Raw genomic sequence first — 14,935 nt, forward strand, 5'->3', positions numbered from 1 at the left:
AACTTTTCTTACTATCCATTATAGAAATTATTTTAGCAACTACAAAATTACTGTAGTTGGTGCTAGATTTGGAGAGGCAGTCCACCCTAAATATGATCATCCTGTTAATATGTACTCACTTTCTGTTTTCACTCATTAAGAATATTTCCCCTAGTAATGTTTCTCTTGTTAAACAAAAGGAATGACTTTCTTCTAGAGTATGATACTATGCCTAACAAATGCCTCTTACTACCTTTAATTAACAAATAATATAAACTTACATGCCTATTCCCCGCTTCCCACCAGTTTCTTGTTGCTGTACATCACCTTCTCTTTGTACACTCCCTAACTTAGACACTTAGGTAGATATTATGTGTTTTAAAGATAACATGAACTTTTGCTTTATAATATGTTAAAATGCTAGGTATCTTCTGGTGCTGTTGGATTAGCACAAAGAGCTTTGGATGAAGCTACCAAGTATGCCCTGGAAAGGAAAACTTTTGGAAAGTTACTTATAGAGGTAATTTTAATACTGCTTGCTTTGTTCAAATGTAAAGACACTCATTATCATTTAATATTTAGAAATGATTTTTAAACCACAAACTAATCAATTTCTACTTTGATAGCAGGAAGATAATGTGGTTTTATCAAGATGAGTTTCAAAGACAGATTTCTTTTTAGATTGTGCCACTAACTGTTGGTTACTTCTGTATCTGACACTGTGCTATGCATTTTTTGTTTGTTTGTTTGTTTGTTTTGAGATGGAGTCTCGCTCTGTTGCTCAGGCTGGAGTGCAGTGGCACAATATCGGTTCACCACAACCTCTGCCTCCCGAGTTCAAGCAATTCTCCTGCCTCAGCCTCCCGAGTAGCGGGAACTACAGTTGTGCACCACTATGCCTGGCTAATTTTTGTATTTTTAGTAGAGATGGGGTTTCACTATGTTGACCAGGCTGGTCTTGATCCAGCCACCTCAGCCTCCCAAAGTGCTGGGATTACAGGAATGAGCCACCAGGCCCGGCCTCGTGCTATGCATTTTAAATACATTTTCTAATTCTCTCAGTAACACTTTTTTGAGTAGTATTATCTCTTTTAAGGATCAAGAAACTGAAGCTCAGAGGTATCAAATGATTTGTCCAAGGCTACACAATTTATAAGTCACAGATCCAGAATTCTATTTTATACTTTCTTTTTTTTTTTTTAGCGGTGGTGGGTGGGGGACAAAGTCTTGCTCTGTCGTCCAGGCTGAAGTACAGTGGCGTGATCTGGGCTCACTGAAACCCCCACCTCCCGTGTTCAAGTGATTCTCCTGCCTCAACCCCCGAGTCGCTGGGACTACAGACACACACCACCACACCCAGCTAATTTTGGTATTTTTAGTAGAGACAGGGTTCCCTTATGTTGGCCGGGCTGGTGTTGAACTCCTGGCCTCAAGTGTTCTGCCTGCCTCAGCCTCCCAAAGTGCTAGGATTACAGGCCTGAACCACTGCACCTGTCCTATGTTATATTCTTAATTCTGTTACTTCCCATCTCTTCTCGAGTGTCACATAATTTTAGTACTATAAAGAGTTGTGTCTTCCATGAATTTCCAGGGTAATTCTTAAGTCTTACCCTTCAAATATTGATGCCCCCCCATTATCTGTATTCTCTCCTGCAACTCACTATGAGTTGTATAGTGAACCTCCTATTTCTTTCTCTGTTTTTTTTTTGTTTGTTTTTTTTTTTTGAGACAGTGTCTTGGTTGCCCAAATGTGAGTGCAATGGTACAGTCATGGCTCATTGCAGCTTCTCAGGATCAAGCAATCCTCTCACTTCAACCTCCTAAATAACTGGAACTATAGGGGCACACCATCATGCCTGCCTAATCTTTTTATTTTTGTAGAGATGGGGTCTCACTGTGTTGCCCAGGCTGGTCTCAAACACCTGAGCTCAAGCAATCCTTCCACCTCGGCCCCTCATGAGCCTCCTATTCCTATCTCCATTTGTCAGTGGTTCTCTAACTATCTGTCGTGAAAGACCAGTTTGTTTTAATTTCCAGTTAAACCATTATTTTTGTAAAATATAAGAATGTCACAACAATATTAAATTGCTGTAAAAGTTTCTAAATGCTTATTCTCATCTTCTGTACCATCAACCAGTAACAGTTTGTGAATCGGCACTGTGGACAAACTTGTATTAGCACTGCTCTGTGTCCCTTAACCTTAGTTTCGTAATTTATCTTTCTGCACTATATTCTAGGTAATTTTTTCAGATCTGCTTTCTAGTTCGCTTATCTCGTGCCTAATCTATTTAATCTATCTATTGATTTTTTTATTAATGACTACTTTTCATTTCCAGATGTTATATTTGTTTTTTTCCATTATACCTTCTTTTCAACATGGTACCACCTTTTCCTTTTTTGTCATTAATCATGTAAAAATTCTTCATTTATAATCAATTTCAGATTTTTTTGTTATCTTCAATTCTTAGGGTGCTAATCTTTCAAGGTGTATTGTGTCTCCTAACTCTTTTATGGTCAGTTATTTTGCTTTTATTTTTTATTTGTAAACAACTTATCTGCAGGAAGTACTGTATTTCTCAGAGCATTATAGAAGCATATTAGAAACTGGCTTTTGTACTTTTTTGGCACTTTTACTAGGTACTCCAGAGATTTCACCATTCTAAGAGCTGTTATTTTACATTCATTTCTCGACTTGGGGACTCCTGTATGACAGAGGCCATGTACATTGATCCCACACATTGAGAAACTCCCTACATTCCAGTCTGGGCAACAGCGTGAGACCCTGTCTCAAAACAACAACAGTAACAAAAGACCTTTTTTTTCTTGTTCTTTTTTTAACCCTCCTGGGCAAGAGAAGTACAAGGGGTTGGAGAATTCCCTTTCCTAGCTAAAGGAAACCGTAACAGACGGGACCTGGAAAATCGGGACACTCCCACCCTAATACTGTGCTTTACCAACAGGCTTAGCAAATAACACACCAGGAGATTATACACCATGCCTAGCTCGGAGGGTCCCACACCCACAGAGCCTCGCTTACTGCTAGCCCAGCAGTCTGAGATCGAACTGCAAGGTGGCAGCAAGGCTGGGGAAGGGGAATCCGCCATTGCTGAGGCTTGAGTAGGTAAAAAAGTGGCCAAGAAGTGTGAACTGGGTTGAGCCCACTGCAGCTTTGGGAGGCCTGCCTGTGTCTGTCAACTCCCCTCTGGGGGCAGGGCATAGCTGAAAAAAAGGCAGCAGAAACTTCTGCAGACTTAAATGTCCCTGTCTGACAGCTTGGAAGAGAGAAGTGGTCCTCCCAGTATGGATTTTGAGATCTGAGAACAGACAAATGGCCTCCTCAAGTGGGTCCCTGACCCCCGAGTAGCCCAACTGGGAGAGACCTCCGCCAGCTGACACCTCATACAGCCGGGTGCCCCTCCGAGACGAAGCTTCCACATGAATGATGAGGCAGCAACATTTGCCGTTCTGCAGTATTTGCAGTTCTGCAGCCTCCGCTGGTGATACCCAGGCAAACAGGGTCTGGAGTGGACCTCCAGCAAACTCCAACATACCTGCAACTGAGGGTCCTGACTGTTAGAAGGAAAACTAACAAACAAAAAGGACATCCACACCAAAACCCCATCTGTATGTCACCATCATCAAAGACCAAAGTTAGATAAAAGCCCAAAGATGGGGAGAAACCAGAGCAGAAAAGCTGAAAACTAAAAATCAGAGCACCTCTTCTCCAATGGAACGCAGCTCCTCACCAGCAACAGAACAAAGCTAGACAGAGAATGACTTTGACGAATTGAGAGAAGAAAGCTTCAGACAATCGGTAATAACAGACTTCTCCAAGCTAAAGGAGGATGTTCAAACCCATCGCAAAGAAGCTAAAAACCTTGAAAAAAGATTAGACGAATGGCTAACTAGAATAAACAACGTAGAGAAGACCTTAAATGATCTGATGGAGCTGAAAACCATGGCACAAGAAGTACGTGATGCATGCATAAGCTTCAGTAGCCGATTTGATCAAGTGAAAGAAAGGGTATCAGTGATTGAAGATCAAATGAATGAAATGAAGCGAGAAGAGAAGTTTAGAGAAAAAGAGTAAAAAGAAATGAACAAAGCCTCCAAGAAATGTAAGACTATGTAAAAAGACCAAATCTATGTCTGGTTGGTGTACCTGAAAGTGATGGGGAGAATGGAACCAAGTTGGAAAACACTCTTCAAGATATTACCCAGGAGAACTTCCCCAACCTAGCAAGGCAGGCCAACATTCAAATTCAGAAAATACAGAGAATGTCACAAAGATACTCCTCGAGAAGAGCAGCCCCAAGACACATAATTGTCAGATTCACCAAAGTTGAAATGAAGGAAAAAATGTTAAGTGCAGCCAGAGAGAAAGGTCGGGTTACCCACAAAGGGAAGCCCATCAGACTAACAGTGGATCTCTCAGCAGAAACCCTATAAGCTAGAAGAGATTGGGGGCCAGTAGTCAACATTCTTAAAGAATTTTTCAACCCAGAATTTCATAGCCAGCCAAACTAAGCTTCATAAGTGAAGGAGAAATAAAATTCTTTACAGACAAGCAAATGCTGAGAGATTTTGTCACCACCAGGCCTGCCTTACAAGAGCTCCTGAAGGAAGAACTAAACATGGAAAGGAAGAAACGGCACCAGCCATTGCAAAAGCATGCCAAATTTTAAAGACCATCGATGCTAGGAATAAACTGCATCAACTAGTGGGCAAAATAACCAACTAACATCATAATGACGGGATCAAATTCACACATAACAATATTAACCTTAAATGTAAATGGGATAAATATTCCAGTTAAAAGACACACACTGGCAAATTGGATAAAGAGTCAAGAACCATCAGTGTGCTGTATTCAGAAGACCCATCTCACGTGCAGAGACACACACAGGCTCAAAATAAAGGGATGGAGGAAATATCTACCAATCAAATGGAAAACAAACAAAAAAAGCAGAGGCTGCAATCCTAGTCTCTGATAAAACAGACTTTAAACCAACAAAGATCAAAAGAGGCAAGGCCATTACATAATGGTAAGGGGATCAATTCAATAAGAGCTAACTATCCTAAATATATATGCACCCAATACAGGAGCACCCAGATTCATAAAGCAAGTCCTTAGAGACCTACAAAGAGACTTAGACTCCCACACTATAATAATGGGAGATTTTAACACCCCATTGTCAACATTAGATCAACAAGACAGAGAGTTAACAAGGATATCCAGGAATTGAACTCAGCTCTGCAACAAGAGGACATAATAGACATCTACAGAACTCTCCATGCCAAATCAACAGAATATACATTCTTCTCAGCACCACATCACACTTGTTCCAAAATTGAGCACATAGTTGGAAGTAAAGCACTCCTCAGCAAATGTACAAGAACAGAAATTATAACAAACTGTCTCTCAGACCACAGCGCAAGCAAACTAGAACTCAAGATTAAGAAACTCACTCAAAACCACTCAACTACAAGGAAACTGAACAACCTGCTCCTGAATGACTGCTGGGTACATAATGAAATGAAGGTAGAAATAAAGGTGTTCTTTGAAACCAATGAGAACAAAGACACAACATACCAGAATCTCTGGGACACATTTAAAGCAGTGTGTAGAGGGAAATATATAGCACTAAATGCCCACAAGAGAAAGGAGGAAAGATCTAAAATTGACACCCTAACATCACAATTAAAAGAACTAGAGAAGCAAGAGCAGACACATTCAAAAACTAGCAGAAGGCAAGAAATAGCTAAGATCAGAGCAGAACTAAAGGAGATAGAGACACAAAAAACCCTTCAAAAAATCAATGAATCCAAGAGCTGTTTTTTTAAAGATCAGCAAAATTGATAGACCGCTAGCAAGACTAATACAGAAGAAAAGAGAGAAGAATCAAATAGAGAAGAATCAAAAATCAATAAAAAAAAGATAAAGATCACCACCAATCCCACATAAATACAAACTACCATCAGAGAACACCACAAACACCTCTATGCAAATAAACTAGAAAATCTACAAGAAATGGATAAATTCCTGGACACATACACCCTCCCAAAACTAAACCAGGAAGAAGTTGAATCCCTGAATAGACAAATAACCGGCTGTGAAATTGAGGCAATAATTAAGAGCCTACCAACCACAAAAAGTCCAGGACCAGATGGATTCACAGCCGAATTCTACCAGAGGTACAAAGAGGAGCTGGTACCATTCCTTTTGAAACTATTCCAATCAACAGAAAAAGAGGGAATCCTCCCTCACTCATTTTATGAGGCCAGCGTCATCCTCATAGCAAAGTCTGGCAGAGACACAACAAAATAAAGAATTTTAGACCAATATCCCTGATGAACATCGATGCAAAAATCCTCAATAAAATACTGGAAAACCAAATCCAGCAGCACATCAAAAAGCTTATCCACCATGATCAAGTTTGCTTCATCCCTGGGATGCAGGCTGGTTCAACATATGCAAATCAATAAAGGTAATCCATCCTATAAACAGAACCAAAGACAAAAACTACATGATTATCTCAATAGATGCAGAAAAGGTCTTCGACAAAATTCAACAGCCCTTCATGCTAAAAACTCTCGATAAATTAGGTATTGATGGAACGTATCTCAAAATAATAAGAGGTATTTATGACAAACCCACAGCCAATATCATACCGAATCGGCAAAAACTGGAAGCATTCCCTTTGAAAACTGGCACAAGACAGGGATGCCCTCTCTCACCACTCCTATTCAACACAGTGTTGGAAGTTCTGACCAGGGCAATCAGACAGGAGAAAGAAATAAAGGGTATTCAATTAGGAAAAGAGGAAGTCAAATTGTCCCTGTTTCCAGATGACATGAGGGTATGTAAAATAAGACCTCTAACACTGATCCTGCCCTTCTTTTTCAAAGTTATTATCACTACCCAACATTCTGTTATATCAGTATTTGTTTATTGTCTCCCCTCACAGTCTCACTAGAATGTAAGCTCCATATGAGCAGGAAATGTATGTTTTTAGAAACCTTTCTACTCCTAGCACTTAGATGTCTTGTGCTGTGAACTTCTATTTTATTCATAAAACAAACAGTAATTGAATACCTACTCTATTAAATACTAATAATCAGATGCTTTTCCTGTTCCAGGCACTATTCCAGGTGCTTAACATGTATTAACTCTAATCTTCATAATACTCTGGAATAGGTACTGTTATTTCCATTTATCACATGCAAAATGATTAGGCCCATCTAATAAATTATGGAACTAAGATTTGAACCAAAGTAGTCACTTGTATCAGGAAAAACTCTCTCAAACCATGTTTTTCTTCTGTTCTCAACACCACAAAAATGATCAACACAGAAGAAGACTTCTATGACCAAAGATGTGGGAGGATATCCCACACACACCAAGCAACAGACACTAGCTGGGTATCCTCTGACTTAGTTCCAACACTACCTACCCAGAGATAGCATCAGATCCCACAGGCTTAATCTCACAAGACTGCCCCTTCTTTTCCCCCAGTTGCAAGTCCTGGCCTCCAGAACTTCTGGCTGACTGGCTTCAAGTTGGGGTTCCCATGACCCCGTCTGTGAATTCCAGTAATTTGCTAAAGCAGCTCACAGAACTCAGGGAAACACATTTACCAGTTTATTAGGAAGGATATCTAATTTTTTAATTTTTATTTTATTTTATTTTTAATTTTTTTTTCAGACAGAGTCTCACTCTTGTTGCCCAGGCTAGAGTGCAATGGTGTGATCTCGGCTCACTGCAGTCTCTGCCTCCTTGGTTCAATTGATTCTTCTGCCTCAGCCTCCCAAGTAGCTGGCATTACAGGCACCTGCCACCATGCCTGGCCAATTTTTTATTTTTATTTTTAGTAGAGACAGGGTTTCACCATGTTGGCCAGGCTGGTCTCAAACTCCTGACCTCAGGTGATCTGCCCACCTTGGCCTCCCAAAGTGCTGGGATTACAGGTGTGAGCTACCACGCTCAGCCAGGAAGGATATTTTAAAGGATACAGATGAAGGAAGATGCATATGGCTTCCATGCCCTCCCTGGGAATTTCACCCTATAGGAACCTCTGGAAGTTCTCCAAACCATGTCCTCTTGAGAGGTGAAGCCAGCTGGACTTCCTGGGTCCAATGGGGACTTAGAGGACTTTTTTGTCTAGCTAGAGGATTATAAACACACCAATCAACACTCTGTAAAAAGGCACCAATCAGCACTCTGTGTCTAGCTAAAGGATTGTAAACACACCAATCAGCACTCTGTAAAAATGCACCAATCAGTGCTCTGTGTCTAGCTAAGGATTGTAAATGCCCCAATCAGCACTCTGTGTCTAGCTAAAGGATTGTAAACACACCAATCAACACTCTGTAAAAATGCACCAATCAGTGCTCTGTGTCTAGCTAAAGGATTGTAAACACACCAATCAGCACTCTGTAAAAATGCACCAATCAGTGCTCTGTGTCTAGCTAAAGGATTGTCAATGCCCCAATCAGCACTCTGTGTCTAGCTAAAGGATTGTAAACACACCAATCAGCACTCTGTAAAAATGCACCAGTCAGTGCTCTGTGTCTAGCTAAAGGATTGTAAATGCCCCAATCAGCACTCTGTGTCTAGCTAAAGGATTGTAAACACACCAATCAACACTCTGTAAAAATGCACCAATCAGCACTCTGTGTCTAGCTAAAGGATTGTAAACACACCAATCAGCACTCTGTAAAAATGCACCAATCAGTGCTCTGTGTCTAGCTAAAGGATTGTAAATGCCCCAATCAGCACTCTGTGTCTAGCTAAAGGATTGTAAACACACCAATCAGCACTCTGTAAAAATGCACCAATCAACGCTCTGTGTCTAGCTAAAGGATTATAAATTCACCAGTCAGCACTCTATAAAATGGACCAAGCAGCACTCTGTAAAATGGACCAATCAGCACTCTGTAAAATGGACCAGTCAGCAGGATGTTGGCTGGGACAAATAAGGGAATAAAAGCTGGCCACCCCAGCCAGCAGTGGCAACCTGCTCCAGTCCCCTTCCACGCTGTGGAAGCTTTGTTCTTTCACTCTTCACAATAAATCTTGCTGCTGCTTACCCTTTGAGTCTGCACCACCTTTAAGAGCTGTAACACTTGCCACAAAGGTTCACGGCTTCATTCTTGAAGTCAGCAAGACCACGAACCCACTGGAAGAAAGAAACTCTGGACACATGTGAAGGAACAAACTCCAGACACACCATCTTTAAGAGCTGTTAAAGGTCTGCAGCTTCATTCTTGAAGTCAGTGAGACCAAGAACCCACTGGAAGGAACCAACTCTGGACACATTCTTGTGTGTTCATGGAGGCTTCATTACATAGGCATGATCAATTAAACCATTGGTCATTGATGATTTAACTTGACCTTTAGCCCCTCTCCCCTCCCTGGAGGTTGTGGGGGTGGGGCTGAAGGTCCTAACCCTCTAATCCTGCCATCGTCTTTGCAGTGACCAGCACCATGCTGAACCTATCAGACAATAGACAGCACTTTGGAGATCCCAAAGAATTTAGGAGTTGTACGCCAGGAAACGGGAACATATTTCCATCCTATAACGTATCTTGACCATATAACTAACTCAGAGAGCACTTACTGTCCCTTATTGAAAGTATTTATTTTATGTCTTCTATTCAATTCTGAGTCTGTACAGAGTCTAAGAAGCATCTTTTAGTTGTCCTTTCCTCTGTCTTGGTATCTGATACAATGCCACATGATTTTTCTCTATCTGTAGCAACTTTTTTTTTTTTTTTTTTTTGAGATGGAGTTTCTCTTTTGTTGCCCAAGCTGGAGTGCAATGGTGTGATCTCAGCTCACCACAACCTCCACCTCCCAGGTTTAAGCAATTCTTCTGCCTCAGCCTCCTGAATAGCTGGTATTACAGGCATGCGCCACCATGTCTGGCTAATTTTGTATTTTTAGTAGAGATGGGGTTTCTCCATATTGATCAGGCTGATCTCAAACTCCCAACCTCAGGTAATCCGCCCACCTCAGCCTCTCAAAGTGCTCTGATTAGAGGTGTGAGCCACCACACCCAGCCAGCAAATTTCTTTTAAAAAGTCCTAGCAGAGGCCGGGCATGGTGACTCACACCTGTAATCCTAGCATTTTGGGGGGCCGAAGTGGGTGGATTCCTTGAGCCCAGGAGTTTGAGAACAGTGTGGGCAACATAGGGAGACCAGGTCTCTATTTAAAAAAAAAAAAAAGCCGGTTGTGGTGGCTCAGGCCTGTAATCCTAGCACTTTGGGAGGCTGAGGCGGGTGGATCACCTGTGATCAGGAGTTTGAGACCAGCCTGGCCAACATGGTGAAACCCTGTCTCTACTAAAAATACAAAAAAAAAAAAAAAAAAAAATTAGCCGGGCGTGGTGGCACATGTCCAGCTACTCGGGAGGCTGAGGCAGGAAAATCGCTTGAACCTGGGGGTCGGAGGTTGCAGTGTGCCGATATCGCACCACTTCACTCCAGCCTGAGCAACAGAGTGAAACTCAGTCTTGGAAAAAAAAAAAAAAGTGCCAGCTAAAAAGTCCCAGCTACTCTGGGGGCTGAGGCGGGAGGGTCGTTGAGGCTGCAGTGATCTTAGATCATGCCATTGCATTCCAGCCTGGATGACAAAGTGAGACCCTGTCTCAAAAAAAAAAAAAAAAAAAAAAAAAAAAGGCAAACTGAAATTGAAGGACATTTTACATAAAATAACCAATCAACATTCTTCAGAAGTGCAAAGACATAAAAGGTAAGAAAGGATTGAGGAATTGTAATAGCCTGGGAAAGAATAAGAAGAAATAACTAAATTCAATGTATACTGGTGGAAAAAGAACATTAGTAGAAAACTTGACCAGATTTGAGTAAGGCTTATAGTTTAGTTGTTAATACTATACCAGTATTTCAGAAGAAATAACTAAATTCAATGTGTAATGGTGAAAAGAAAAAGAACGTTAGAAAACTTGACCAGATTTGAGTAAGGCTTATAGTTTAGTTAATACTATACCAGTGTTAATGTCCTGTTCTCAATCATAGCACTATGGTTTGGTAATATGTTAACATTAGAGGAAGCTGGGTGTAACTTCTATAAACCTAAAATTAGTTAATGAAAAGGTTTATGTTTGTTTTTTTAAAAAAAAAAAAAAAAAAAAAAAAAGGTCAGGCGCAGTGACTCACGCCTATAATCTCAGTACTTTGGGAGGCCTGAGTAGGAGGATTGCTTGAGGCTAGGAGTTGCAGACCAGCCTGGGCAACATAGCAAGACCTCGTCATTATAAAAAAAAAAAAAAAGCCCCAGGAAAAAACTTTTTTCTCAATAAATATCCTTTAACTTTTTTCTTTTTAATTCTAGCACCAAGCGATATCATTTATGCTGGCTGAAATGGCAATGAAAGTTGAACTAGCTAGAATGAGTTACCAGAGAGCAGCTTGGGAGGTTGATTCTGGTCGTCGAAATACCTATTATGCTTCTATTGCAAAGGCATTTGCTGGAGATATTGCAAATCAGTTAGCTACTGATGCTGTGCAGATATTTGGAGGCAATGGATTTAATACAGAATATCCTGTAGAAAAACTAATGAGGGATGCCAAGATCTATCAGGTAAGGTTAAAGATGATTTTTTTGGTTTGCAAGGGAGAGAGAATATTCATAAATGACAAAGTAGATTTCTGATTATTTAGAAATTTTATGTCCCTAGTAGCAATAAATGACTGTCATATATGGCTGTGAGCCAGTTTTTGGAATTAATTAATAGAAAGAAGAATGTTATTTGTGATTAAGTATAAGTCTGAAGAGAGAATAGGCTAAAAAAACAAATGGTGTAGACATATATATTATGTTTGGATTAGATTTCTTTGAGTTTTAACATCTTAGCTAATTGTGTCCCAAACTTTTCTCTCCAAAAAGTATGCATGTCATTTAAAATTAATTATTTTGATTTGAATCTTGCCTGACAACTATTTAATTTATTGTAACTATACTTGGAGTCAAAAATCAACATGAAGAGACAGTGATGTAGATGAATTCCAAATTAAATTAGTGGTCAAAAAAACTTAGAAGGAATTTAGTAAAAGGAAATATAAATGTGCATGTTCTCTACATGTGGCTTAAGTAATTACTTAATAATTATCACATTCTTGCTCCTCGGTGTCTCTGCCCTTGCTCCCCCTACACCTAGCAAATTATTTGACTCATCCAGTCATTTGAAATATTGAGTTCGAATCAGAAGGCTAGAGTGAGAAGGAATGTTAGACATAGTGTGGCCTCTCCATGTAGACATGAAAAAACTGAGGTCCAGAATTTGTGCCTTATCCAAAGTCGCTGGTTTATGTGTTGATACTCTTCCTCTCCTAGAGCCTTTAAGTATAATTATTACTATTATTATCATCAACCGTTTAGATTTTCTCTGCCATCTGAGAAGCTGAACTAATAAATGGCTAAAGTTAGAAGTTTAGAATGGAAATAAGGTCTGACTCTTGAAATCCTCCCAGCATCTTTTTCTTTAGCAACTCTGTTCCATAGGCAGTGGGAGAAAAAAAAATTTAAGAATAAAAGACTTAAGGAGACAGCTAGGTAAGTACAGTTCAGAAAAGTTGGACAAATATTTTGGCCATAATGAACTTCAGTTTTCCCAATTTTTCTGAAATGTAAATATATTTTCTTTTTTCTATGTTTTGAATACTCTTCTCCAAAATTTTGATACATGACTTTTTATAATAACTTAAACCCATCTTTAGAGAATTCCATATTTTCAGACTTTCACAAAATCAGGTTTTGGAATCTATAGGCTACAGACCCTATATATGTTTTGATTCAGTTTTATATTACAATGCAGCTTATACTACTATCTAAAATGTTGAATAAATCAAAGTATTTATGTACTAAAAATATTTAACCTACACTTATTTTTTTTTGCAGATTTATGAAGGTACTTCACAAATTCAAAGACTTATTATAGCCCGTGAACACATTGGCAAGTATAAAAATTAAAAAAATTACTGTAGAAACATTGAATAACTAGAACACAATCCACTGTTTCAGCTCCAGAAAAGAGAAAGGGCTTTAATGTTTTTTCCAGTGAAAATAAAAATAAATCCTCTTATATTAAATCTAAGCAACTGCTTATTATTAGTAGTTTATACTTTTGCTTAACTCTGTTATGTCTCTTAAGCAGGTTTGGTTTTTATTAAAATGATGTGTTTTCTTTAGTACTACTTTACTTGAATTACATTAACTTAGAAAAGTACATATGTTTTGTTATTTTGATCTCTTAAGATTAATGTCGCAGAAATTTCTTGGCATTTTATTTTTGTAATGACAGAAAAGTGGGCTTAGAAAGTATTCAAGATGTTACAAAATTTACATTTAGAAAATATTTTAGTATTTGAATACTATCAACTTGTCAGTGACTTTGCAGACTTAATGATATTATTAAAGTTCTTTTTACTGAAGTTTGGAAAGCATTTGCTTTCAGTTTGGCACAAACAGTTAAAATTTTGACATTCATATTCTCCTAATTTACAGCTACAAGAACTTTCTTGAAAATCTTAATTCTGAACCCATATTTCACTTACCTTATTTAAAATAAATCAATGAAGCTTGCCTTAAATTATTTTTATATGGCTGTTGGTCTCTAGGTAGCCTTTGGTCTATTGTACACAATCTCATTTCATATGTTTGCATTTTGGCAAAGAACTTAATAAAATTGTTCAGTGCTTATTATCATACCTTTCTGTATTTTTTCCAGGAAATTTCATTACTTCATGTAATAGTCTATATTTTGTGTATTTACTATGATGAAAAAAAGTCGTTTTAATTTTGAATTGAATAAAGTTACTTGTTCATTTTTTATTAATTATATTTTTAAAGACCTCAGAAAATATAAATATGAAATAATATAAGAACTCAAATCTCTGAATTTAATATTTGTTTTTAATTCTCAATATCAAATAGCGCTAAACTGGTATTATTAAAGTTATACTAAATGGAGTGCTTTCTGACATCATATCTCATTCTCCATTTCTCTGACATCAACCATGTCCTACATTTTAATTCTGTTCTGACACTATGCAGCTGAATTAGGCTTAATCCCATAAGGCTGCCCTCACTTCAGAGGCCAGTCATAAGTCCTGAGTCCCCAAGCTACCCATACTCTGTCCAACATGGCTGGAAATTCAAGTATTCCCATGACCCTGCCCTCAGGTTTGATAATTTGCCACAATAGCTCACAGAACTCAGGAAAACACTTTACTTACATTTACCTGTTTATATCATAAAGGGTACAACTAGGAACAATTAATGAAGAGGTACATAGGGAAAGGTATGGAGGGAGAGGGGAGATGCAGAGCTTCCATGCCTTCTTCCATCTTATTACCTTCCCTGCATGTCTCTGTATTCCTCAACTTGGAAGCTCCCCAACTCTCATTCAATAGTTTCCATCGAGCTCAATCTCCAGTCCTTCACTTCTCCCTAGAGGTCCAAGGTGAAAGCTGGAAGTTCCCAACTGTATTAGTCTCCTAGGGCTGTCATAAAAAAACTAGAGACTTGGTGTCTTAAATAAATTTATTTTCTCACAGTTCTGGAAGCTAGAATTTCAAGATCAAGGTGCCATTTGGGTTGTTTCTAGTGAGGCCTCTCTTCCTGTCTTATAGACTACCACCTTCTGTGTCCTTACATATCCTCTTCTCTGTGCATCATGAAGGGTTGGGTTAGGGGGAGCTCCTGTGTCTTTTTCTCCTCTTCTAAGGACACTAGCTCTGTGAGATTAGAGCCCTATGCTCGCGACCTTAATTAACTCCCTAAAAGATCCTATTTTCAAGTACAATCACATTTGTACTTCACACAAATGTGTGAAGTTTCAACACAGAAATTTTGGAGGGACACAATTCAGTCCATAACATCACCCTCTAATGACTTAGTCCTTCTGGTGACCAGATTCTTCCTGAGATTATCT

General features: G+C 39.0%; 1 protein-coding gene across 2 annotated transcripts in view; it reads left to right on the forward strand.

The window, feature by feature from the left end:
• ACADM (acyl-CoA dehydrogenase medium chain) overlaps positions 1-13,707 on the forward strand; it is a 42,127-nt gene extending 28,420 nt beyond the window's left edge. For both annotated transcript variants that reach the window (XM_050805117.1, XM_050805122.1), the window contains 3 exons: positions 404-499; positions 11,335-11,583; positions 12,901-13,707. In XM_050805117.1, the coding sequence (XP_050661074.1) occupies positions 404-499; positions 11,335-11,583; positions 12,901-12,972 (417 nt within the window). In that variant the 3' untranslated portion in view covers positions 12,973-13,707. The remainder of the gene's footprint in view (positions 1-403; positions 500-11,334; positions 11,584-12,900) is intronic.
• The last annotated feature ends 1,228 nt before the right edge of the window (positions 13,708-14,935 follow it).

This window comes from Macaca thibetana, chromosome 1 (genome assembly GCF_024542745.1).
Source record: "Macaca thibetana thibetana isolate TM-01 chromosome 1, ASM2454274v1, whole genome shotgun sequence".
NCBI classification, from domain to species: Eukaryota; Metazoa; Chordata; class Mammalia; order Primates; family Cercopithecidae; genus Macaca; species Macaca thibetana.